The sequence below is a fragment of the Xenopus laevis genome, chromosome 2S (assembly GCF_017654675.1).
Source record: "Xenopus laevis strain J_2021 chromosome 2S, Xenopus_laevis_v10.1, whole genome shotgun sequence".
Lineage (NCBI taxonomy): Eukaryota > Metazoa > Chordata > Amphibia > Anura > Pipidae > Xenopus > Xenopus laevis.
The window spans coordinates 7615378-7642869 of NC_054374.1; the positions used below are offsets into that span (position 1 = coordinate 7615378).

The 27492-nt window shown below is 40.4% G+C and overlaps 1 protein-coding gene across 9 annotated transcripts in view; it reads left to right on the forward strand.

Moving 5' to 3' along the window:
• Window positions 1-27265, forward strand: part of ap1s2.S (adaptor related protein complex 1 subunit sigma 2 S homeolog) — a 39860-nt gene extending 12595 nt beyond the window's left edge. For 2 of the 9 annotated variants that reach the window (XM_018248407.2, XM_041583204.1), the window contains 4 exons: window positions 294-402; window positions 2293-2430; window positions 20916-20924; window positions 26745-27265. In XM_018248407.2, the coding sequence (XP_018103896.1) occupies window positions 294-402; window positions 2293-2430; window positions 20916-20924; window positions 26745-26792 (304 nt within the window). In that variant the 3' untranslated portion in view covers window positions 26793-27265. 9 annotated transcript variants of the gene reach the window in all.
• Window positions 27266-27492: the final 227 nt, after the last annotated feature.

Sequence of the window (27492 nt, forward strand, 5' to 3'; positions counted from 1 at the left end):
AAGTCACCGATTTCCTTCCCTGCCCCTAATTTGCATGTGCAAATTAGAATTCGGTTCGGCCGGGAAGAAGGATTCGGCTGAATCTGAATCCTGCTGAAGAAGGCCGAATCCTGGTTTCGGTGGATCCTTAGTAGTGTCACATAATACTTTATTTGCCTTTCAAATAGCACCTCTGTCTCACTAATTTAATTTTTATTTCCAGTGTGTGTTGTGAAAAGTACCTAATTTATACAGGGAAGGCTGTGGGTCTTTTACATAACAGTATCATGCCTAATTATCCTTCCTCTCTGTAGGTACGCAAGCCTCTACTTCTGCTGTGCGGTTGAAGATCAGGACAATGAGCTGATTACACTGGAAATAATCCATCGTTACGTGGAGCTTTTGGACAAGTATTTTGGCAGTGTGAGTCAAATTGCGTTCATTCAGTTCAATGCTGCATGGCAACTAGGACTTTCTCATTATAACCTCAAAAGACACTAAGGGGCAGATTTATCAAAGGCCGAGGTGAATTTTCAAATTTAAAAAATTCGAATTTCGAGTTATTTATGTTACTAGGAACATAAACTAGGAATTTCAAAGTGTATTATGTACTGTCCCTTTAAGAATTCAAATTAGACTATTCGCCATGTAAAACCTGGTGTTTTAGCCTACTGGGGACCTCCTAAAATCAATTTGGAGTCATTTGGTGGACTTTTGAGAAAAAAAAATTTTTTTTTTTTTTTTGGTGTAAAAAGCCTCAAATCGAATTCGAATATGATTCGAATTTGCAGTTCAATCCTATTCACCCGTTTTTTAAAAAAATTATTTGTAGTTATAAATTTCGGTGGGTTTTTGTTCGACTTGATGGGAGTTTTTAGAAACTCCCATAAACTCGAAATTCGACCCTTGATAAATCTGCCCCTAAATCACATTATTTGGAGTGTTAAGCTCAGATATTAATACTACGGTATGTCAGCTTTGTGTGTTTTTGAACTTAGTTTGTTTCCCAGAGCTCTGGGAACTGCTTCAGCTTACTTAATGGGTAGAAGGAAGGCAGAAGGCAGGGTTGCCAGGTTGGAGGGTTGCCAGCCAAATTGGGCTTCTAATTTAAAGCCCAGGCGGGTTTTGAAAGTACAAACAAGCCAAGGTACGGATTTGGGCTACTTTTTTGGGCCTTTGGAACCAGCCAAAGTTTTTTCTTGCCTTAATGTGCCAAGCCTGCGTCTTCCCAATGCATGTTGGGTAAAGTAGTTTTTGTTTAACAATTTGCCATCTGCCAAGTTTAATGTAAGACTACAATACCCAGCATGCAATGGGACTGACTTGTGTAGAAGTCGGGAGATACCATATTTTTGGACTCTGTACCCCAGTATTCTAACATTTTCAGATGAATTTCCTCAATTTCAGACAATTTTGGGGCAAAAATCTGCTGGCCACCAAAATGTCTAGAGGCTGAGCTGTTTTACCAATATTTATTGAAATTGTATATGTATTACGGGGGCCCCTATACCTCCTGGGGCTCCCTCTGTAGTTAGGCCCCTGGTGAAGGGACAAATCTGTCCCATTTTGATTCAAGGGAAAATTTGTGAAACAGTGAAAATTTGAAAAAAGTGTAATTAGACTTTTTTTTTTCACTGCACATATTGTGCTATTTTTAAGCTACTTTAGCTAGTTTTGGGCTTTTTTTTTTTAGCTGACTTTTGGCTGGTTTTGAAAATTAGACATGGCAACCCTGGCAGAAGGAAGGAAAAGATATCAAAAACTCTTAAAAAAAATAAAAGTAGACCAATTGAAAAGTCGCTAAGAATAACAACACAAATATACAAAATGTTCCTGGGGATGCAAAATAAGGGCTGTGATTGGCTATTTGGTAGTTCCTATGTGGACTGGCAGCCTACAGGAGGCTCATTTTGGCAGTACACTTGGTTTTTATGCAACTAAAATTGCCTCCAAGCCAGAAATTCAAAAAGAAGCACATGCTTTAAGGCCACAAGGGGTTGGTTGGGGCTCACTGTTCTATAACATTCTTAAAGTTAACTTAAAAGTGAACAAAAGCCTTAAAGGGGAAAAGGTAATTGGAAACAAACAATTGAGGAACCGGCACACAGAAATGATTGCAAAAGGGAATTGGCCCCTACGTGTTTAATGTCAGGTGACAATGATCATGTTAACAGATTAAAATGAAGAGGGTTTTCTTCCTACTCTAATTTGTGCTAATGAAAAGATTCACATAACCGTGTGTTATTATGCACTCTTGTCTCATTAAAATCTCAGTGTAATTAAAGTACACTTCCTATTGGTCTTGACTCTCAGGTGTGTGAACTCGATATCATCTTTAATTTTGAAAAAGCCTATTTTATTCTGGATGAATTTTTGCTGGGAGGAGAAGTTCAGGAGACATCCAAGAAAAACGTGCTCAAAGCCATCGAACAGGCGGATCTTCTGCAGGAGGTAAGGCCTGAAAGAGAGCTGAGGAGCAGCGTGTAGTGCCCCTACAGAACGCATTTTAGGACATCAGGAAAACACGCTCCTGCTTGTGCTCTCGTAAAGAAGAAGTATGCAGACTCGTCTCTTATTCTATTCACTTATGACTTGTCCTCAGCCCTCCCTCCTGAGCCCTCATTACAAAAGCCCTCTGTCCCCAGCCCTCCCTCCTCAGCTCGCAGCCCTCCCTCCTCCTGGGATCTCATCCCATCCTCCTCAGCTCTCAGCCCTCCCTCATCATCAGCTCTCAGCCCTCCCTCATCAGCTCTCAGCCCTCCCTCATCAGCTCTCAGCCCTCCCTCATCAGCTCTCAGCCCTCCCTCCTCAGCTCTCAGTACTCCCTCCACAACCCTCAGCCCTTCTCCTCAGCTCTCCCCAGGACTGCCATCAGAAATCGCAGGGCCCCATACGACAAAATTTCCTGGGCCTCCTGGGCTGCACCTACCGCAAGCCCCACCTACAGGTCCGCCCCCCACCACACAGTAAAAAAACAAAAAAAATATTGGTGGCTAGGGTTCCCACATGTTAATAAAAATAAAAAGATATTGGTGGTCAAGGCCCCCCATAAAAAAACATTTGTGGCCAGGGCCCCTCCATTAAAAAATATTGGTGGCTAGGACCCCACATGAGAAAAAAAAAATTGGTGGCCAAAATTGGTGGCCAGGGCCCACCCCCCACATTATGAGAAAATTGGTAGCCAGGGCCCCTTAAACGTCCATGCCTTCCTGAAGTCAGCAGCTCTCAGAAAGATGGGGGGCCTGGCTAATCAAGTAAGTGTGGTCGGGCCCCCCTTACCCTTGGGGCCCCCTACAACTCTCCCCCCCCCCTTGATGGCTGCCCTGGCTCTCCGTCCTAAGCCCTCAGCCCTCCCTCCTCAGCTCTCAGCCCTCCCTCCTCGGCTCTCAGCCTGGCTTGCGAGCTGAGGTCTGAGCACGGAGGGCTGAGGGGAGGGGATGAGGACCAAGGAGGGAGGGCTGACGAATGAGCCATGAGGGGGGAGGTTGCAACAGCAAATGTGGGCAGCATGGAGATGTGACTGCAGTTTCTTCGGCTAAGTGAGTAGAATAAGAGAAGAGTCTGCATACTTCTTCTTTACGAGAGCGCATGCAGGAGCGTGTGTTCGCCTGATGATGTCCTAAAATGCGCTCCGAATACCGATCCATCCCGCATCCTGCTCTGTGCTTCAAAGCACTACGCACGTACTGCATGTCCTTTCTCTCTTACCCCTTCTACCCTCTTATCTTTTTCTCCTTTAATGTATTTGGTATGGAATGTTAGGAGGAAATAATAATATAGACTCTTATTCTCTTGGAACAATCTTAGCATTGACTATGTTTTAACGTTCTGTGTCTGTCTACTTCTGATTTGTGTGTGCTTCTTTGCTGTTTGATTGCTGAATTCCAGAAGGTAGACTCTCTCCTTTGAGCCTGTTTCAGGTATAGTTTAACATTAACTCTTCTAAGACCTTTTTTGTTCTGCTGCTAATACTCTAAAGTAGTTCTAAGACTGTTAAAAATGAATAGACTTCTTAACTTCAGTCTCCAATGAAACACAAACTGCCTCCCTGTCTAGGAACTGCAAAAATGGTTATTGTGTTGAAGCGAGTAGCAGTTGTGATTTGTAGCTGGCTGTAGTTTCAGAAGAGTAGGGCACATTAGGGCGGTGGCCCATATAAACAAGTAGAGGGCATTCTGTTGCTAAGGGCCAACGCACATGGAGCATTGGCTCCGCTGCTCTCAGCCTGTGTGTTTTTTTGCAGACTGAGAGAAGCGCAACTGCTCTCTACACCAGCAGAGTTGAGATCATCCTGAAAATGCCTGATTTTCCATTTTCAGACCAATCACTGCTCCTTGTACGCTGTACCCGCACAAAAGCAGAAGCTGATATTCTGAATGGATCCTTGGATTTGTGGCTTATGGCTGATCCAGCACTTTCAGACTGTACTTTGGTGCTATGACTGCAATGTGCAAATTCTACAAATGACGCTTTGTACCAATCATAGTGCCGTACAACCAAGTCTTTGTATTATATTATACCCAGTCATCCCCAGTGTAAAATGGTTCAGTGGCATCAAATCACATTTATAAACAGCCTCTCTGCAGTATCCAGTAAACAACTGGTAAAATATATTTTCATATCATATCATGTCACTGTAAATGTGTATTTTCCATGTCATTGCAAGTTGCCATGTTGCAACATGTAACATGGCCATAAAACACATAAAACTTAAATAGGTCTTTCTTTTAAGGTGTTCAGACACATATGAATATACGTCTCTTAGTTACTGTCCCTTCAGTGCAAGGATTTTAAGATGACCTCCTAAATAAACACAATAGGCCTCATTTACACAATGCACATTTTTTGCACTTTGCGCGCTGCATGGTGCATTGTGTAATTAGGCGCAGGCCTCTGTGCTTCTTTACAAAGTGCGAGACCTGAAGGATTTGCCCTGGATTAAGCCCTGGCTGAAGAGGGGAGGACAGGAGAGGCATGTAGTTGTACCCTGCAGCTCACATTGGGGCCCTGTCCTTACAGCCTGAGCTTGGTGCACAGACCAGCAACCCTGGGGGACACAAGTGCTCTGTAAATTGAGCCCTAAGGGGCGCACTCTTGCACTTGTGGGGTAGTAAATGACTGCTAATATGTAAATAGGGGACATGTTCTTATATTTATATTTACATCATTGATTAGTTCTTATTACTCAAAACTGTACTTATATAGTCACGAGAGCAAAGGGTATCTCCTGACGTCCAAACTCCCACCCCTCTGCACGCATACACAAAGCTCGAAAGACGTTCCCGCACATGCGCTGATGCCGATGAGCCAGCTGATCGGGGAGCAGGTCTGGGCCAGCGTTGGGGGGGGATTTTTTCCCGGTGTCCCGCCGGCCCAGTCCGACCCTGACTAGGGTAATTTACATGAGCGTCTCAGGTGCAAAGTGCGCTGCTATGTTTTTTTGTACTTGTGACCTGGGTGCAGATGTTTGTGCTCTGGCGGCTGTAATGACAGGGCTTCCTTGTTGGGTTGTGAGTGAATGAGCACTAAGAGGCATGGTTTTGTGTCTCTTAGGGTAAGGGCACACGCTAAGATTTGGGGAGTTTTAATGCTCATTCATGCACTCCTTGTCAGGCAACTTCGGGTGACTTCGGAAAACAAAGTGATCCGAGTGCCATTCCGCAGGCGATTTAGATTCTAGCCAGTGGTTAGGCTTTTCAGGGAGATTAGTGGCCTGAAGAAGAGGCAATTCATCGTCAGGCGTCTAATCTCCCCGAACCTTCGCGTGTGTCTCTGTTATTTTGCACTTGGACACAGGACATGTACATAAGCCCTGCTATATTTTATTTCTGTTGAGGTTCTTAACTGGTAGACAATTGTGAATAGAGACAAGTAGACATAGAACCAGCCTGCCTGTACTTTGTTGTGCAAATGAGAATTTGGGGTCACAGGATAGCTTGGGGATTCTGCCCCTTCCTCCATAAACTGTCTATCCAGATACAGATCAGACAGAATACCCAAAGGGCAACTGTCTTTTCCGAGACTTTTCTGCATGGATATAAATATTTATATGCTGTGGGAATGTATAGCCCGGCATGAGACAGAAAATATTCCTTGGTGCCAACGTCTCTCAATTAATGCTGCTGATGGGCCTATTTTGTTCACTGAAATTTGCAGTTAATTACTGATTACAGTTGCAGGCTGGCGGCCAAATGTGCCAAAAATGTTTGATATGAAAAATAAATGCATGTTCATTCCAAACACTATGTACAAAAAAAAAAGAACACTGCCACATTTTTTTAAGCACAAACCCAGTAAATGGAAGCCGATTTACAAAGATTTTCTGCTTTTCAATTTAGTTTAAAATAATATTTTGGATACAGTAATATTAAAGTGAACCTGGCAAACTTGTTGATTTCCAGTGGTACCGGTATGCGATTCGTTATCCAGAAAGTTCCAGATTACGGAAAGGCTGTCTCCCATAGATTCCATTTTATCCAAATATTATGGGGGGTGCAGGGGGACCTGAGGTTAGCAGCAAGATAAAACATAATCCCCATTGTTTCCTTGTGTTATTGTTGTGCATGCGAGAAGCCTTACCCTTTAATGAGAGCAACAGGTAACTCTCAAGCAATACATATTGTAAACATTGGTTTTATGTTTGTAGGCTCAGAGTGAAGACTGGGGAGGTTATTCAGATGTTATCTTGTGAGAAGGAATAATCTGAGGGATTGGTAACTACACTGGTAACTACAATTACTGTTCTGGTGGCACGGTTACTACTGGGATACTACTGGGTGTTTTGCTAAGACTGATGCTGCATGTGATAATAATTGCCTCTTGCTGGAAAGGACATATACATTCTTTTAATCCTTGAGGGCATGCCAGTATTTGGTGAGTGGGGAATTCTCTTCTTTTAAAGGAGAAGGAAAGGTTAAAGCCTTATCAGAAAGGTCTATATAAATACACCAGTAAACCATCAAAGTAATGTTGCTCTGAGTCCTCTGTCAATAGAAACAGCACATTTCTTTCCTTCTATTGTGTACTCATGGGCTTCTGTATCAGACTTCCTGTTTTCACCTTAAACCTCCAGGGCTAGGGCTTGAGCATGCTCAGTTTGTTCCTCTCTCTTCCCTTCCTTCCTTCCTTTCCCCCTCCCTGCTGTAATCTGAGCCCAGAGCTATGAGTGAGCAGGGAGAGACTCAGGCAGGAAGTGATGTCAGACCAAGCTAATATGGCAGCTGCTATCCTAAACAAACAGAGAGAGCTTGTAGAGCTTTTTATTCAGGTATGGTAAATCATTCTACAGAATAAATATATTTATTGCAGCTGATCTATTGGCAATAAAATGCCTCTGTAGCTTTCCTTCTCTTTTAAAGGCCTGTCCACCCACAGATTAGAACAATTTCATATTTCCTGCACAATCTTTTTTCCCTTCCTGTTTTTATTCGGGCGTTAGATCATCTATAATCATCTAAATATCATCAATATCATCTATAAGAAACCTTCTCTATAGCCAGACAATTCTACACACCCACAAACTGTTTTCCACTTATCTGGCACTTGTGCATTTACACCACTAACCTGCACCCCAACATTCCAGACAGATGAACTGGGCTCGGAGAGTTAAAGGGGCAGTTTGCCTAAACCAAACGGCTAGTATGATTTAATGTATTTGCGATTCTTTTTTGTTTTTTATTTTTTTTTATAATAATAGCAGCTCTTCAGTTTGCATTTTCAGCAGCTATCAGGGTGTTCAGTTGAGCCTAGCAACCAGATAGTGGTTTGAATAAGAGACTGGCTGTCCAGATCAGTGACCCTCGTCTTGACTGAATAGAAATGTCACAATATAAGGCTGATTAGTAATTAATACACATAATTACTACATGGCAGCACAGAAACCAGTGCAATTAGCATCAGAATTGAATAATCAGCAAACCTGTAGCATCAGCTTATATTACAGCCAGGGAAGCTCATTTTCTGCTGGATAATTAGTGACGAGCCCTAAGCTTAGCTTCTCAACAGCCAATCAGAGCCCACTGAGCATGTGAGTGTCACAGACACTTTCCAAGATGGTGACCCCCTGTGACAAGTTTGAAGTCCTGGATCATTGCTGCTATTGACAAGATGAAACTTTAGCCTCGTGCAATAAGTTCATTATATAAAATATGGCATTTTGAGCCCTATTCATTTTTAGGGTTTAGCTCTCCTTTAACCCTGTTAACTCAGCACGCTGCTTGGGGTTATCTTTGACCAGTCTCTCTCCTTCTCTAATCATATTAATAATACCACCAAAACCTGTTGCTTCTTCTTCCACATTATTGCCAAGATAAGCCCCTTTCTTTCAGAAACTGCAGCCAAAACACTAATCCATGCCCTTATTTGGGTATCGACAAGCGGTACGGCTACATTCTGCAAGTTTATTGTTTTCAACTTGCCTTTTTTCACAAAAGTTTACTAAAATTCTTCTGAGTGGAATTGTGGGGGAATGAGAAAAAAACAGAAATGCATGTTGGGAAAAGAAAACTACAGGCTGAAAAACTAACATTATCATGCGTGTGGTTTCATTGGCAAATTTACATATTTAGTAAAAACGCCACGTGTGACCTTGCCCTAACTGTTGCTTTTGAATCTGAGTTGAATGCTGAGGATCAATTGCAAACTCACTGAACAGTTATATCCCGTGTGGCCCCCCCTTATAGTCACTGACTAACTCAGAGTTAGAGAGCTGAAAAGCAGGAAGTAGTGTTCTGACTATTATGTTACACATCCACTCACTCCAGCCTTTATACATTACATTTTTGGCTAACTTACTACCGTATATACTCGAGTATAAACCGTCCCGAGTATAAGCCGAGGTACCTAATTTTACCTCCAAAAACTGGGAAAGCTTATTGACTCGAGTATAAGCCTAGGGTGAGAAATGCAGCAGCTTCTGGTAAGTTTCAGTCAAAAAATTGAGGGTTTCTGCTCCCATTGGAGGTGCCGGAGTCTCGTTTTTGGATGCCAGCTACCATTCTTGGACGCCAGCGAATATTCTTGGAGACTATTCTTGACCCCGGCGACTATTCTTGGACGCCGGCGACCGTTTTTGTGCTTGACCCGAGTATAAGCCGAGGTAGAGTTTTTCAGCAGATTTTGGGGGCTGAAAAACTCGGCTTATACTCGAGTATATACGGTGTATTAGATAAATTTTTTATTTTGCACAGTCTATCTATTTACCCATTTCCTTTAAGGATAGTGCATCACGGCATCAGACTGCTCCGTTTATAAGGCTACACAGGTGCTTGTGCGTTATACGGAGAGATACTTGTGTATTCTATGAATGTGTCTAATAATAACCACAAATAAGGACTGACAATCTTCAAACATACTCTAGTCTGTAGAATGAAAAATATGCAGTTAGGGCCTATACATCTTGGTTTATTTTCATCTTGCAGATACTCGTTGTCCATATTGACTTTACACCGACGCTTTTGTGAGAGAGGGAGAGAATTTAATAAACCCAAGTAACCATTTTTGACTTACAACAATTGATTCATTCTAACCCCTTTCTCTCTGTGACATTATTTTGTCCTGTATTATCTGATTATTTCTCTTATAGGTCCGCATGTTCTCTGTACTGTATAAGCTTGTGTGTTTCTTTTGTAGCCACGGCATGAATTCTTTAATGTGCCTGTGTATTAAATGGCTCCACTCTCCATGCATGCAGAATTTCAGAGGAATTGAACTGGACTGAGCGGGGTCTGGAAGTGTCTTTGGATTGGTGGAACCATCTTGCCGCTGGCAACGCACCTCTTCTGTGTTTTGTGTTCCCATTTTGTGTTCCCATTTTGTGTTCTGTCACATTTGTCATGCACCGAGCACTCCTAAGTAGCGATGCCTGGGATTTCAGCCCTTCCAGATGTGTCTGAATCAGTAATGTCGTTCATTTTATAGAATGGAAATTTAGCTTACAAACACACAAATATATATATAAATAACATAGTATTCAGCCAGAATTAATCTTACCAATTCACAGACCTTTTCTAGTGCTGGTTAAGCGTTGTGGCACTTAGGGTAGAACTACAAGGGCGATTTTCGGTGCGCGTCCATCCGCTACGAAGCGCAGACGTCACGTCGGATGTGCCGAATCGAAAGCAAGTAATACAAATGTTGCACATAGAAGCTGATTTGATTCGACACGACTGTCGGATGAAGACGCAACATGTAGCGTTCGCATCCGTCGTGCCATGTCGGTTTAAATGTATTGCTTGCATTAGATTCGGCGCATCCGATGTGACGTCTGCGCTTCCTTTTTGTCGAAATGGATATACGTGCACCGAAAATCGGTCGTGTTGTACCCATACAGATAAACTGTGTAACCACATATACAGGTGCACACACTCACTCTATTGTTAATTACATCAAATGCTAATTAATGTGTTCCAAACCCAAACCCAAACGAAACCTGTTCAAACACCGGTAGAACAAATTTTACTCTACTTGGAGTAAAACCCACGACCCCATTGTACGAGCTAGAAGTGTTAGCAACTCAAATTTGGTTGTCCAGTAGAAAAACGGCAACATTAAGCTGTATTTACGTATAGTCTGGTAGTATGTGTTTTATTTATTGCTAAAAATGTGTATACTCCAGTCCATCAGCTATTAATACACATATCACTTGCTCTTGGTCCTAGCCTGTTGCAACTTAGTGGCACATCCATCACACAGTGCAAAAAAACAGTGCAAGGAGGCCTTGTATATTAAATGACAGGGCTCTAAGGGGCCCTACTTCCTAAGACAGTCCCTCTTTGCATGTTATGTATGTCACACGAGGAAGGGGAGATGTCTATATCCATCCGTGTGCCGCCCTCTTGTATGTTGTGCCATTAGATGTTGCCACTTCTGCATACACATCCATGGAATGATAAGAGTTGCCTGTGGTTTGCATGTGCTGGTAAAGAGCGGTTTTTCTTCCGTACATCTCACTTATCAAATGGAAAAAGGCAGTAGGCCTCATTATTTAAGGTCCTGGGCATCAGTGCAAAATGCCAGGGGTGCGCTGCTCTTTGTAGTGAACACCGGATCAAAAATCCAGCTCTTCCTCTAAAGAGCCAAGTCAGGAGGCACACTCCAGCCCTGACCTTACCGCCTACCTTAGAGCAGGTAGAAGCAGGAGGGGAGGATGTCTATGTTTTGGGCCACACTCAGTTCTAGTATAAGTAATTCTAAAACAACTGGACTTGCTGAGTAATCATTGAAGACATTTCCCTACTCATCCAAGCAGCTTCTTCAGTTCAAGAATTTATATGCCGAGAACTTCAGTTGAACTGAAGATGCTGCTCGGAGGAGTAGTGAAACGTCTTCAATAATTTCTTAAGTCCAGTTGTTTTACAGTTACTTCTACTAGATATACCATGACCTGGATGAATTAAAATCTTCATAGTCACTCAATTCTAGCTGCAGACCACAGGTACGCCTTGGTTTGCAAATGAGCACTAGTATGTATATAGAGAGAGGGAGAGAGAGAGACGACCTACATGAAAACCAACACATACAGTGACATGTAACTTCTGTTTGTTGGAAGATTGCTACTAACATTAACATATATACTTTTTGATATGTTCACATTTAGTTCTTGCTTTTATAAAATGATACTATTCCTGCGGAGACTGGAACTAAACTGCTGTGTTAACACTTTTGTTGAAAATATGAAAAAAAAATTATAAGAACTGCTAACCAATTTAATGTATTGTTATTTTGTGTATAATTTCCCTTAGGGATGCACCGAATCCATTATTTTGGATTCGGCCGAACCCCCGAATCCTTCGAGAAAGATTTGGCCGAACTGGATCCTAATTTGCATATGTAAATTAGGCATGGGAAGGGGGAAAACATTTTTATTTACTTGTTTTGTGGCAAAAAGTCACTTGATTTCCCGTCCCTAATTTGCATATGCAAATTAGGATTAGGATTCAGTTCGGCCAGGCAGAAGGATTCGGCCGAATCTGAATCCTGCTGAAAAAGGCTGAATCCTGGATTAAGTGCATTCCTAATTTCCCTACAATGACTCCTTATTCCAGTGATCCCCAACCAGTAGCTTGTGAGCAACATGTTGCTCTCCAACCCCTTGGATGTCGCTCTCAGTGGCCTCAAAGCAGGAGTTTATTTTTGAATTCCAGGCTTGGAGGCAAGTTTTGGTTGCTTAAAACCCAGATGTACTGCCAAACAGAGCCTCCTGTAGGCTGCCAGTCCACATAGGGGCTACCAATAGCCAATCACAGCCCTTATTTGGCACCACCCAGGAACATTTTTCGTGCTTGTGTTGCTCCCCAACTCTTTTTAAATCTGAATGTTGCTCACAGGTGAAAAAGGTTGGGGACCCCTGCCTTATTCAGTCTGCCGAAATTCCCACTGCCTCATTGTGTCTTTCCACAATCCTTATGTAGTCTCTCCTAGCCTTCATTTTCTGTTATAATCACCTTACTAGAAGTTAGCAGGGGTATGACCAACAGTTTGGGGAGCTCTGCCAGCCAAAAACAGCTGCTAATGGTTTTCTAAAGGCATAACAGCAGCTGGGACCAATATGTTTATTTTATTATATACTGTACAAAAAGCATTATAATACTATGAGGCAAAGGTATCATAGAGATCTCCTTGTACCCAACACAATTTAGGGTAGGGAGGCCATTTAATAAATTGTATATTCAAGGACAGGTTCAGTTAGGCACTATGCAATGCAATGCAGCCAAGGTCTGAGGCCTCAAGAAGCCCATGAGAGAGACCATCACGTAGTATCAGCCTTGAAGTGACTGCAGCAAAGTTATTTTCATCCATTTATTAAAGGGATACTGTCATGGGAAAAAAAATTTTTTTTTCAAAATGAATCAGTTAAAAGTGCTGCTCCAGCAGAATTCTGCACTGAAATCCATTTCTCAAAAGAGCAAACAGATTTTTTTATATTCAATTTTGAAATCTGACATGGAGCTAGACATATTGTCAATTTCCCAGCTGCCCCAAGTCATGTGACTTGTGCTCTGATAAACTTCAGTCACTCTTTACTGCTGTACTGCAAGTTAGAGTGATATCACCCCCCCTCCCTTTTTCCCGCCAGCAGCCAAACAAAAGAACAATGGGAAGGTAACCAGATAGCAGCTCCCTAACACAAGATAACAGCTGCCTGGTAGATCTAAGAACAACACTCAATAGTAAAATCCCATGTCCCACTGAGACTCCTTCAGTTACATTGACAAGGAAAAACAGCAGCCTGCCAGAAAGCATTTCTCTCCTAAAGTGGAGGCACAAGTCATATATCAAGTCATGTCTAGCCCCATGTCAGATTTCAAAATTGAATATAAAAAAATCTGTTTGCTCTTTTGAGAAATGGATTTCAGTGCAGAATTCTGCTGGAGCAGTACTATTAACGGATTCATTTTGAAAATATTTTTTTTTCCCATGACAGTATCCCTTTAAGGCTGAACGCTGCCTGGGGAATATACATTGCAATATGTTTGTGCATGTGTCTAGTTGTTTCCCTTACTTGCTATGGTGTAACTCTACTCCAGGAGGCCTTTAGGAGTGTAGCAGCACCACCATGTTATTACACAGTAAGCCCATATTTACCAGTACAGATTAGGAAGATGTAGGAAGCTCTTAGGATATCTCTGCATGAAGGCTGTCAGTTGTGGTCAAAAGCTTATATACAGGCCTCCTAATATATCTGTGTGCTGGAACTCATGTATATCTCATGCAAAGTGCTTGGGTGCAGTCCACATAATAACAGATGCCCATGTATTAGAGGAAAACCACGGGTTTTAAAAGATAAAAACTGTGAGTGCAGATTTCCTTCAGTTCATCGATCTGTATAGCTAGCTATCTAAGATACATGGTTGGAAAAACCAAGACCATCAAGTTCAACCTGTCAAAAACAGCCTATGAACAAGCGCTGTGTAGCTCAGATCATGTTATTAAGTTTACTTCTCCTTTATAACTATTCCTGTGGTCTTGAGTGGCTGCTGATTTCTGGTAGCTTTCCAAAAACATTCTACCACATATTAAGACCCCATTCTGTTTTTTTTAAAGAGATTATTATAAATCATAGCAGTATTGTGTAAGAAGCACCCAACATTCATGTTTAAGTCTGGGACTTTCCATGTTCCCTGCCCTGGGAGCCGGCACCATATATATTTGCTTCAGTGCTGCTCAACCTGTGAGTTGTCACCAGTAATCCTAAATAAGACGATTTTCTTAATGAAACTAGCTTAGGTATTAACATTTTTGGCAGATCTATGGAATAAGTTGCTGATATTTGCAACTCTTAATAGAGCCGTGTATGTGGAGCAATGTGCCCTGCAATATGTCCAGCACAGAAACCAAAGTTTAAAAAAATCTGCACCTAAATAAATGACATTGTCAGTGCAGCAGGTACTGAAGCCAATAATAAACTAGGGGATGAAATAACGGAGACATGGCATCAGTTTTCCTATTCAGTGATATTTTGCTAAAATGCAGCAAAACCTATGGAGCCTGGTGCCTCACTGTGTTCCTTTTTGGAGCTGTTCCTGCTTTCTTATGTTCCTTAAGCTTTATTATATTGTTTTTATTATGTATTGCCCAGCTTGCTTTCTGCCTCCGTAGCAGCCGCAGCGACAATAAAGAACATTCACATGCTTTTTGTTTCATTTGAATGCTCTTTCTTCCTCTGCAGTCGCTGGAAATATCAAAAGATATTTCAAAATATCCAGCCAGGAGCTTTTAGTGTTTTTTTATCGGATAATATAAAAATGCGTTTAGCTGCCATTAATCATTATTGTATCTGATCACACTTCTGTAATGCAGGCACCTAAAAGGGTAACAAGAGGCTAAAAAGAGGGTGATGCAGATACATATTTGTATGCATTCATAACCCACACCTTTTATATAGCCAACCAGCAGCATGGGGACTATTTATAAACCAGTGTAAAACATTTTATGCCTAGAAGTGGAGTAGAAGTTGATGCACAAAGTTTAAAGGGTCAAAGCCACATGCAGGGTAAAGTGCCCTCAATGTACTATGCATTGGTTGCAGGTTGCAGAATTGCTGCTGGTTTCGTGTTGGAGCTCAAAGACCTAGGTTTGTACCATGAATAGATAGCGTCCGACGTTTAGCAGAGTTGTATTCATAATTGGCTGATGAGGGTAAAAACATTAGCAGCCCCCTTGCTGCATTCTGTCCAGCCAGACCCCTGACAATTTACTTTTAAGGCGAGGTAGAGCCTTTTATTTGCTACTGGTTAGATTATACAGGAAGGCTAAAGAACCAGAAACTCCTATCTGACCAGTCACAAAGTGGGCTGCAAATTATAATCCCACACCTGATATATGTAATAGAAGACATTATCCTCTCTGATCCACACGTAGATTCTACTAGGAAAATATGCACCCCCGGAAGAAAGAGACAGAATCACCCATCGCTAGGGAGCCCAGTTATTAGAAGTGAAAAAATAACAGGGGAGACAAGGTATAGAGGGTAAAAGATATGCAGTGACAGCATTAGAGTCCTGCGCGGAACCAATTTCTTAAACCCGGACCCTCATACTTACCCGCTTGGATCCGCTATCTGACCCGCAAGTACCTTATCCGCAACCCCATCCGCTGACCATCAAGAAACAGGAAGTGTTGTCATTGTAAACTGGAAGTGACATCATTAGAAGTAGGCGTGATCAGAAAAAAAGGATTAAAACTCGCTATTGAGAAGACACGCAAACCCGGAGAACCGCTGACCCGCGTCTGTACCCGCTCCTGAAACTTCTACCTGCAACCCGCAGGGTTTTTTCTGGGTAACCCACGGGTACCAGACCACTGCAGGAGTCAGCATAACATCAGAGATTTTAACAAACTACACCCGTTTTGAACATGGTTTGGTCTTCTGTACCATTTTCAGAAAGCTTGAGATCAGCATCTGGGGTAATCAATGGTGGGACTCTTTTAGCTGCTACTGTCTGGCACAAAGGTCAAACCTTACCCCAACAAGGGTACATTTCTAATAAAAATGGTCATGATAGAAAACAATTTGGAATTATTTTTTAGGGTGACAGGTCCCCTTTAACTGATAACATAAATGCAGATCATTATGCATACAGTATCTTGATTAGCGTAATTAAAAACTTATGTCTGTATTGAGCATTTTGTACATGAAAAGCAACAATTCCATTGCTTGCTGAAAACGAACAGGGATTTCATAGCTTGTAAATGTTTTCGGACGGAAAACTCTTTCCGCGTCTGATATACATTTTCAGCATTTATTATATTTAATGCCATTGGGGAACCCTTGTGTATGGGTGATTTGTTTTTCTATAAAGTGAACTGTACCCATGTAGGAGTATAAAAACCCATCTTTTACCCATGTAACATGCATCATAGCTGGGCAGCTATTTTCTACGAGCTTTGCAGCCTTTGGGAATCCACAGAAAGACTCAACGGGGATCAGAACATTGCATTTTTGTGCATCGGTTCAGAAACTATTGTCGTGCCTGTATCTCATTCATAAGCAAGTGGCTATTTATCTCATTCTATATGCTGCCACTGGATTAAAGGCCTGTCTGTAAAATCATAATGAAGATCCTTACCAACTTGAAACTTCCAACAGATTGTTTTCAATTGAGTGAGAATGGTTTGTGATCATCCATTTCCTCCATTTAACAGCTCGTTCCCATAAAAGCCATGGAGTCGAAGAGCATTTATCACCAGAATCCATCGTACTCTACAGACGTCCATTAAGAAATTAGAGCTACTTTGTTTTCCCATTATGAAATGTGCCTTAAGCCATTGTGTCTTCTAGCAGTGCTTTCTTCTGAAATTGCTGACTCTGGAAAGGCTGCCAAATGGAACCACGATTAATACAGACCGTAAGGCGTCTTTTACATTTTATGAATAAGTCTAAGCACTTCCATTTAGTTGCCCAACCATCACATTTGCCAGTGTGCCTGAACAAGCTAAAATTGGTTTTATTTTTGTAATTTGTGTTTTCTTGCAAAATGACTTCTAGGTAAGGAACTCTTCCAAACAAGAGTAGAAGATGGTCACTATAAGAGAATACATTATCCTTTGACGATTATAAGATCATGCAAGCAGCTCCCTTCCCCCCCAATCCTGGTTTTATTTTGGTAACCCTTGTTTGGGTAATGTTTGCAAGACCCTTGTTTGTTGGAAATTAGTGTAAACTGCTGTATAACTTGTTGGCGCTATATAAATTATGATATTTAATAATGATAAATACCTAATGATGAAATAATATAATCTTTATGTTAATAGTACAATACCAGGGATGTGTAGAATCCTGGATTTGGTTTTCAGATTTTGGCTGAACCCAAGCCTTGTTCGGAAGGATTCTGATTAATCTGAATCATAGGGGTTATATACTAAGCTCTGAAAATTCCTGAAAAAGGTTTGATTCTTTTTTTTTTTTTATAAAATCACAAATTTTTCAGAATTTATTAAACCCCAAGGATGGAAAAGTTTGAATCAGAAAATCCAGTATCTCAGACCTGTCGAGATTGCATATAAGTCAATGGGAGAAGTCCCAATGATTTTTTGATGTGCCCTGGGTTTCGTGCAATACCCCGAAGTTTTCGGGCAGAAAGTGAAGTTTTTGCGTGAAAAATCTGAAAAAATCTAAAAATCTTATTTTTTTTCCACGCAAAGCAAATTTTCGGGAAAATGTAATAATAAATAAGCATAAAAAACCTGGATTTGATCGGAGTTTGTTGCAGAAAATGTTGGAATAAAATCTGATTTTGATAAATAACCCTTCACGTGTCTGGCTGAACCAAATTCACACCCGTGGGAAGTTATTTATCTCAACATTTTCTGCTACAAACTCCGATAAAATCCGCTCAGGTTTTTTTACACTTATTTATTATTACATTTTCCTGAAAATTTGCTTTGGGGGAAGAAATCAGATTTTCGAGATTTTTTTCGGATTTTTCACCTGAAAACTCTGATTTCTTATGGTTTTTTGGCCGAAAACTGCAGGGTATTGCACAAAACCCAGCACGCTTCTTCTCCCATTGACTTATATGCAACCTTAACAGATCTGAGAAGCCGGATTTTCAGATTCAGACTTTTCCATCCTCAGGGTTTCATCAATTCAGAAAAATTTGTGATTTTTTTAAAAGTCCGATTTTATATAAAAAAAAATCACACATTTTTCTGGATTTTTGCATTCAGACTTAAGTAAACAACCCCCTTAAAGTTTGGTCATTTCAGACCACAGGACTAGGGAAATTGCTGATTTTTTTACATTAATATGGTTAACTAGGATTAGATCATTGGCAGTTGTGTGAGGCCAAGATCATCATTGCTTTTGTCACCTGGAGATGAAAACTTCAAAGAAGCAGTGAAATATCTACTATGTAAAGTTGGCGTTAGATGACAGTTGTAGTGCAAGGAAGTTGTGTTGAGATATACTGTAAACTAACAGAGCTAAAAGACCTTTGTATAAACGTTGCCATAGGCCATGACTTGTCCTCCTTTTCGGACATTCTCCTGTGCAAACCCAGCCTTTGGACGAGCTCGCACTGCAGACTACAAGGCAACATCTGTTTTGTACAGTGTGTTCAGAATAATAGCAGTGTGTTTAAAAAAGTGAATAAAGCTCAAAATCCTTATAACAGCTTTTATTTCCATACACACAAATGCATTGGGAACACTGCACATTCTATTCCAAATTAAAACGTATCAAATTTATGTTATTCCTTTACAAACAGTGAAGAAAGGGAATATGAGGCTGTTCCAAAAAAATTCACACATCTGTGTTGCATGGAGTCCACCAGCTTCTGACACTTGTTGACTTACACAATTCTTCTGCAATTTTTGGCTTTGCCTCAGAAACAGCATAATTGATGTCACCCCACACGTTCAATATTGGATTAAGGTGCAGGGATTGGGCTGGCCACTCCATAATGTCAATCTAGTTGGCCTGGAACCAGGTCCGGACTGAGAATTAAAATAGACCCTGCAATTTCAGGAACACAGAGGCCCAATCAGCCCAAACAACCCCCACCAGCCCACTAAATACTGACTTTCTATGGCATCTTATAGCAGCCCCTCTGGCATTTGCAGAACCCACAGATTGCCGGTCCAGGCCTGCCTGGAACCAAGATGTTGCTCATTTACTGGTGTGTTTAGGGTTGTTGTCTTGTTGAATCCCCCATTTCAAGGGTATTTGCTCTTTGGCATAAGGCAACATGACTTCTTCAAGTATTTGATGTATTGAAACTGATCCATGATCGCTGGTATGAGATAAATAGTCCCAACACCACAGTATGAGAAACATCATGATGCTTGTGCCACCGGCTTTACTGTCTTCACTCTGTACTGTGGCTTCAATTCAGTGTTTGGGGGCATCTGACAAACTGTGTGTGGCCTCTAGACCCAAAAAGAACAATCTTGCTTTCATCAGTCCACAAAATGTTGTGCTATTTCTCTTTATTTACTTTAAATGTATTACCTCTGTTTGGTCACTAAAGGTCTCTGTCGTGCTTTTTGCAATGAAGACTTTGGTTCAGACCCTATAGCCAATAGACCTTCTTTTGACCGTCATTTCTCTTTAGGCCAGTCATTGGGGTATATTTATCTCTAACTTCATTCTTAAATATACCCCATTGTGTTCTTTGGCAAATTGTAAGCTCTTCAGCACATCTTTTTTTCAACAATGGGACTTTGCGAGAGCTTCTTGCCGATAGCTTGACTTCACATAGGCGTCTTCTAATTGTAACAGTATCACAGGTAACTTTAGACCTACTTTGATCTTCCTGGAGCTGATCATTGGCTGAGTCTTTGCCATTTTGGCTATTCTTCTATCCATTCCAATGATAGATTTTCTGTTCGGCCACGTCTTTCAGGTTTTGGTTGCCATATTTAAAGCATTTGAGATCATTTTAGCTGAGCAGCCTTTATTCTCTGCACTTCTTTATATGTTTTCCCCTCTCCAATCAACTTTTTAATCAAAGTACTCTGTTCTTCTGAACAATGTCTGGATTGACCCATTTTACTCAGATATCAGAGAGAAATACACTATAACCAGCAGCACAACATTTGCTCCTTCCTTCCTTAAATGAGAGGTGTAATTGACACCTGTTCTTTTCTCAGAATGAATGAGGCCACTAATTGAACTCCACACTGCTATTATTTGGAACAAGCCTCAATGAATGATTCAATGACCCGGAATTAGCAGAATGTCATGGCTGTTGGGGCTGTTTGTTTCTATTACTCTACTACACCTACTAGTAAATTATTTGCCATATAGAAATATAATTTTTACCAAACAACAGTGATTGATCAGGTAAGTGATGTTGGAAACTGCTATTTTTCTGAACACAACTGTACAAGATGTGAGTGTTTGGATAGGTACAGTAGTAGAAGATGCAGTTGGGATGCCTAGTGTGTTTTCTAAGGATCAAAGATTTTTCTCTGCGTGGGGCTCAGAAAGCTTTTTGTGCTTGAGTGCCTGGGACTATATTTAGCCTTCTAAAGTGACGTTAAATACAGCGATGGTTTATAGCGAGCCTCAGCATACCTCACTAATGTGCTCAGCCATCTGCTCCAACACACATCTGAAGTACAAGAAAGATGCCATTAATTAGCACTTACCTTTTGTAACTAATTACTTTTATAAACAAGGCACAATAATCGACTTAAATCTAAAAGAAATCAAAAGAACGTATCAGCAACCAAAAGGGACTTCAGTGATTAGAAGGTTGATATGTCTCTGCCCCTAGTTGTTCTTTACATTTCTTCTGGTACAAAAAAGAAATAACAACAAAGGACAATAACAATAATAATAATAATAACCTGGCTGCACAGAATATTTGTCATTCCCGTCGCATTGGTTTCTCCAAGTAAAAGTTAATGTAATAATATACATTTGCCTTGGGAAAACCCGTTCTAACATATTCTTTTTCTCTTTCTCTTGTCCTATGCCTTTCCATTCTAAGGATGCTAAAGTAAGTTTGTGTGTGTTTATAAAGGGATTTGCGGTATTTCTCTTGTTGTGGCTGAGATACTATAGTATTTACAAGGTATGACTGTGGCAACTTAAAATAATGTACAGTTTTTCTGAAGAAGCGACAGTTGAGTAAAGGTGGCCATAGAGAAACCATTAAAGCTGCCAACCAAATCCCCTCCAGACCAACTTGGGTCCTTGTGTGGTCCACCCAGCCAAGAATTATCTGACAGTTTGAATACCCCAATGGGTTAGGACAAAGACAGCACATTGCTATGGTCCTCTCATGATACGTCTCTATAGGCCCACAGTATGATCTGAACGTTGGCCCATGGGACAGATCATTGGATAAGCCCAGTTAAATCCATAATGTAAATTGCCAAATCAAGCAAAGATGTGCTCATTGGGTGCCATAGCAAACAATTGGATCCTTGGGTGTACGACCATCTTAACTTTGGTGATATATATATACAATACCAGCTAATGGTATATGTCATATAAAATGTTCTACAACCAGTTTAGTGAGTGCCTGGCTATCATGGTAAGGAAGAATATGTACAGACATCATTATTGCTATTTTTGGCACTAAACAAGAAAATGAAACCAGTGACTAACATTCACTTCCTGGTTCTACTGATCAGAGGAAGCTGATAAAATGTATTACCAGTCCACAGAGTAGCCCTCTGATAATGACCTGCAACAGGCTTTCTATACATTTTAATATAGTGTACTCTTAACCCATTCTTGTAAAATGTGTGAATTTGCTTCAGAAGCTCCTATATGATTTATATTAATAACCAATTTGCTGGCAGCCATTCAAGTTCCAAGAGGGCTGTATGAAATACTGTAAAGGAGATAACAGCTGAGGTATTTATGTACAGTACCGTAGTTTTAGTATATAAATGATGGGGAGCAAAGATCACATTTCTTTTATGGCTACCTACACACCTATTAAATTAAACCCTACAATATAGCACTGTTGCTGCCAACAATTGACTGATATGAACATTTTGGTGTTACTGCACTTTTAACTGACATATGCTAAAACCTATAGACTAACATTTAGGGGGTTCTTTATCAATATCCAAAATGTTCTGATCTTTACATAAAAAATGTCAGACCAAGCTAGAATCCATGATTTACCCTTATTTATGAATAAAAAAAAACACAAAAACCGAAACGTTTTCAGATTGTCGCGTGAAAACCACGACTTTTTTGGATTGTCATGCGAAAAGTCAGAAGTTTTTTCGTGAAAAAAGTCAGAAAGGTTTGGATAATCGTACGAAACCCAGCTCAGACAATAATATCTGCAAATTGCAAATAATCTGCCATTGACTTCTACAGGACCTGGACAGGTTGAAGAAGGAGTATTTTCGGATTTAGACTTTTTGGAAATAATAAATCTTGAAAAATTTGATTTTTTTTTTCTACTAAAAATTCAGATTTTAGAGTAAAAAAAAAATCTCAAATTTTTCTAGTTTTTAGCATTCAGATTTTAATAAATAAACCCCTTAGAAACTAAATACCAGCACCATAGATTCTATATTTTTGCATACAAGAGGCACTGATATGAAGCAAAGCAAATAATTAGTTTTTTTGGCATCCAGTTCAACCGTTTAATCTGCCGTTTTTCCCATGGATTTCAGATAACTGACAGTTCGTTATAATTATCATTGCTGCAGGTTATATAGTAGTTGTGCAGTTGAGTGATTCCCATTGAAACAATATTGAATGGGTTTCATTTGAAAGCTTTCTATTCCCAGTTCTGTTTGATGTTTTCATTCCGCCATTAATAAAATAAACATGGCCATTTACCACTTGGAGATATTTGTAACTGTCAGATGGAATGTTGTGGGATTTGATGGAGTCGGTGAGGCTGTCACTTGCGGCATAGGAAGGAAGAGCGTTTCTATACAATAACATTCCCAATAACGTAGTGACGGGAAGTTCAGGCACAGAGAATAAAGCTTTTATTTTGCACTATTCAAATGTGCATTCATAAACAGACCAAAGAAATTTTCACTTGCCCAACGATGGTGGAGTATTTTATCACCATCCTGGTGAAGTGGCAAAAAGTTAGGCAGAAGGCACTGTAACAATGAGAGAGTTGATGGGAAGAATGTGCAATTTATAATTTAGTTTAGAGTCTGTACAATTCTATTGTTATAATGCACAGGAGCTAGGACTGATCTAGAAAATGTATCCTGTGGCACTTAGTGATGGCAGTTATTATTTTTAGCCATGTCCACGTTACATCAATCTCAGCCCCTGTGGAGCTTACACTCTAAGATCCCTTCAGAACTGCCTGTCCAATTTCAGAAGTCTGTAACCCAAACAGGACTCTGCACTGACTGACACTACTCTAAGCCAATCACAGTCTCATCGCCCGCAGTCTCATCAAAGTCTGCCCCTTAAGCATTATCAGCTCCATCACTGAAATCACCTGTCCTACCCACCATCTGGACTTTCGAAAACACAGAGGAGAAAAACCCTAACTAGGCCTTCATCAGCCCACTTGCCAAGTTTATTCAGTCTTCTAAATATGGCATGGCCCATGGGTGATGCTTATTTGCATAATATATATATATATATATATATATATATATATATATATATATATATATATAGAGTCGTTTAGTTAATAAAAACATTTTTTCAATTTAAGTCCTGAGAGTGCGGACCTTCTTTGTGGGATAGATATATATATATATATATATATATATATATATATATATATATATATATATATATATATATATATATATAAGCAGAATGAAATTAAAGGGAAAACACAATTTGTAAAATCACATGAAATCTTCTTTCCCAGAGGGAGTTACACTTGCTCTAGCGAGTTGTTAGGCTCAGTAGGCTGAGTAGCTTTAATAGTGCAGGGCTCAATGGAACCTGGTGGTAGAAATTCCATGGTACTTGGCTGAAGGCTCTGAGCAGTTAAACAATATTGATACACAAAACTTGAATAGCGGGCAGGCACCACTCCAGTACAAAAAAATCTTTATTTTACATTATGTATAAAAGATAAAAGCCTGTCCCCAAGGACACTTAATCATGAGCCTATAAGTGTCTTGGGGGACACGAAACGCGTCAGGCTTTTATCTTTTATACATAATGTAAAATAAAGATTTTTTTTGTACTACTTAAAATTTGGGCTCCAGGATTCTACTGACTGATTTTGGCGTTCCGGAGTGGTGCCTGCCCGCCATTCAAGTTTTGTATGTTGCTCCCGTTTGCTGAAGGTCTGGGGCATGAGCACCGGGACCCACCGTGGAAAGCGGAAAGCTTGTCCCCTTATTCATAGTATTCCTGCTTCCTATGGCTTTCATTTTATGTAAACAATATCAATACCCTACTTTAAAATTCATCTCCTAGCCTTTTCTGGGTCCTGATCTACCTTTTGGGCACCCCCTGTTCTAAATCATACTTTACCTCTATAGCAAATGTCTCCTTTAATGGATAAGGAAAGGTAAAATACAAATAAAGTTGTATTTATTGCCCACAAAATGGAGAGATACATACAGGATTCCTTGCTCTATACGTTTTCCCCCCTTTCTGTAATCCAAGATCATAGTAAAAATCTTTTTAAGGTGGATATAAAAGCAAATCCATCCCTCTCGCTATCCAAATCTGTTGTAATAGGGCTCTCACATGCGCAGTAAAAATTTGGTAAGCCCTGCGCATGCGTACAATATCCTTTTCTTCCCCCATGTGAGCGGCAATATTACGGCAGCAATGGCAATGGGGGAGTACTAAATTTAGCGCATGCGCACTTCAGACAGGGACGTGACGCGCACTCGGCCAACATGGCGGCCACAAAGTATGGAAAGGGCTGAAACTTCAAGGGGACGGTGTGAGTGCAGGAGACCGAATTGGGCAGCGGTTCAGGAGGGGAGCACCTAAGCAACTTTTAAAGATAGGTTTAAAAAATTACCTTCTCCTTTAAGTTACCATGTTCGTGGCATCTCAATGCATCTTGTTGTTTATCAGCATCACAGTCTTAATCAACCTTTTTACACTAATCGTTCAGAAACTAGATTGGGAGGAGTCAGTGGTGCAAGAGGGAAGTCATTTCAAACGTTTCACGGCAGTGGTCTTTACAGATACCGTTTCAATTTCCCAAGAAGTCTCGGCAAGAGATTATTTCTTCTTTTCCGGCAGTTTAGGTGTTGGGGAAGGAGTATTTACAGAACAATATCACTGAGTTACTGCTGGGAGGTTATGGTTCTGTTTTTGCTGGACAGAGAATTGTTGGCTTGTAAACACCCTGGATTCCACTAATGATGTCTTGTGATTGGCTGATTTCCAGAGAACCATTTTTTGATGTGCGTGTGTGTTCGAGCCCATAGCTTTGCAGCCTCAAAGAGCTAAATGGATCTCAGGCAACTTACCCTGATGAACGGACTGTAATGTTTGCATAGTAAGGACATTAGATTGTAAGCTCCACTGGGACAGGGATTGATTTGAATAATGAACATGCACCTATAAGGTGCTGTGAAACTAGGCACTAACTATGTGTATGGATCCGTTATATGGAAACCCTTTTTCCAGAAATCTATGAATTCCAAAAAGCCCATAAACTCCATTTTAAAAATCCAAAATTTTTTCAAATGATTTCCTTTTTCTCTGTATTAATAAAACAGTAACTTGTACTTGATCCCAACTAAGATATAATTATTCCTTACTGGAAGCAACACCAGCCTATTGGGTTTATGTAATATTTAAAGTATGTTTTAGTCGACCTAAAGTATGAAAATCCAAATTACAGAAATCCATTATCTGAAAACCCCGCAGGATCAGAGCATTCTGGATAATAGGTCCCATACCTGTATATATATATATAATACACAAAAGCCATGAATATCTTGTAAATTATATCCTTATAAACGATGAGTTCTGATGTCATCAGTTATAAACGGTGAGTTCTGATGTCATTTCTGTCACATGACTCACTGAAACTTGTGTATTATAATAAATAAAGTACCCCCAGTTGTGAAATATGAGGATATTAGAAGTTACCTCGGAGTTCCATGACCTGTATAAAAACACTCGGCCTTCGGCCTCGTACTTTTATATGGTCATGAAACTCCTCGGTAACTTATAATATCCTTATATTTTACAAGAGGGGGTACTTTATTCACTATATGTAGACTATCATGTAAAGCAAGGCACTCACAGGACTTTATTCCAACGTTTCGGCCTTCCTTGAGACCTTTGTCAAAGTAAATATATATATAATAATAAGATGTCTAACAACCAACTGTATCTTCAGCCATCCATCTCTTGGGGTTGGCATTATCTTTTCTTCAATAGTGGTTAGAATTGGTGAGTTTCTCCATATGACATTATTCATACTTTATTTTTCTTATTTTGGATAACTTTCAGACAGTAAACAATGAGGCCATAGCTTCACGTGTGCAGATCATTCTTTTATCCATTCTGAGCCAGTCCAATAAAACAGGACCATCAAATGGGAAGCACCAAATCCCAGTACTTTTTGCAGATTCTTATCGGGAACGAATCGGAACTGGACATGAGCAGCTTGGTTTGGACTTGATGCATTTGTAGGCAAAATAGAATTTGGTTTTGGATTTGGCCAAATATTTTATAGACCACAAAAATGTTTATAAAAACATTGGCTATTAAGCATTGTGCATACTAACTGTACCCATCCAACTATTTAAAGGAACAGTATAGAACCCTAATAATAAATGAGTTGTACCTTTGAGTGCTGTTGTTTCTTGAGTGCCGCATTTATCTTCTGTCATTGCTGAAACTGACTGCCTGTTTGTTCCTGTCCCCCTTGCAGGAAACTGAGACACCACGGAGCGTTCTGGAAGAAATTGGTCTGACATAAACCTCACGTCGCCAGTGTCTCTCTGTTTGACATCAACGTTCACTGCCTTCATCTCAGTGTTAAATAATAGTGTAAACTGCTGTCTGTCAGTATTACTGTACTGCTAAGCTGCTTTATTTGGGTTCTAAAAAAGGGGACAAATCACTCCAAGAAACAAAAGGGAAAGGAACATTTCACCGAATCCATGGTGCATTCCAAGAACATTTTCTCATTTGATTTCAGATTGATGATAATCTGAAGGCACAGCTACCCCAGTTCTAATACTGCCATTGCCCCAGAGCTGAAGTTCTTATTGGCCCGCGGGACAGGAAGCCGTCATTTGAACCCCATCTTGGATCTGCGAGGTGCTGCAGATCCTTCTGACACATACAAATTCACTTTTGTTTTGGCAACCAAAGAGAAGTCATTTGCTGTTAAGGATTTTTTTTGTACTGAAATTTCTTTCAAATATTAAAAATGTTTTCCCAGTTTTAGTATTTTCCATGTGACATGTCTCTGAAGGCCAGTGCAAATACAGGAGACATTTAAGGAACATAAATGCTCGGCTCCTCCTCTGTCTAAACTTGCTCCCTGTATATTTATCCTCAGCAGATTCAATTCTTAGCTACAGTCCAGAGTCTGACTTGGTAGCGATGGCCAGAATCAGTCCAGGGAGATGTATCCATCATATTTGGATATGGCTAATTACAGGCGTATTGGA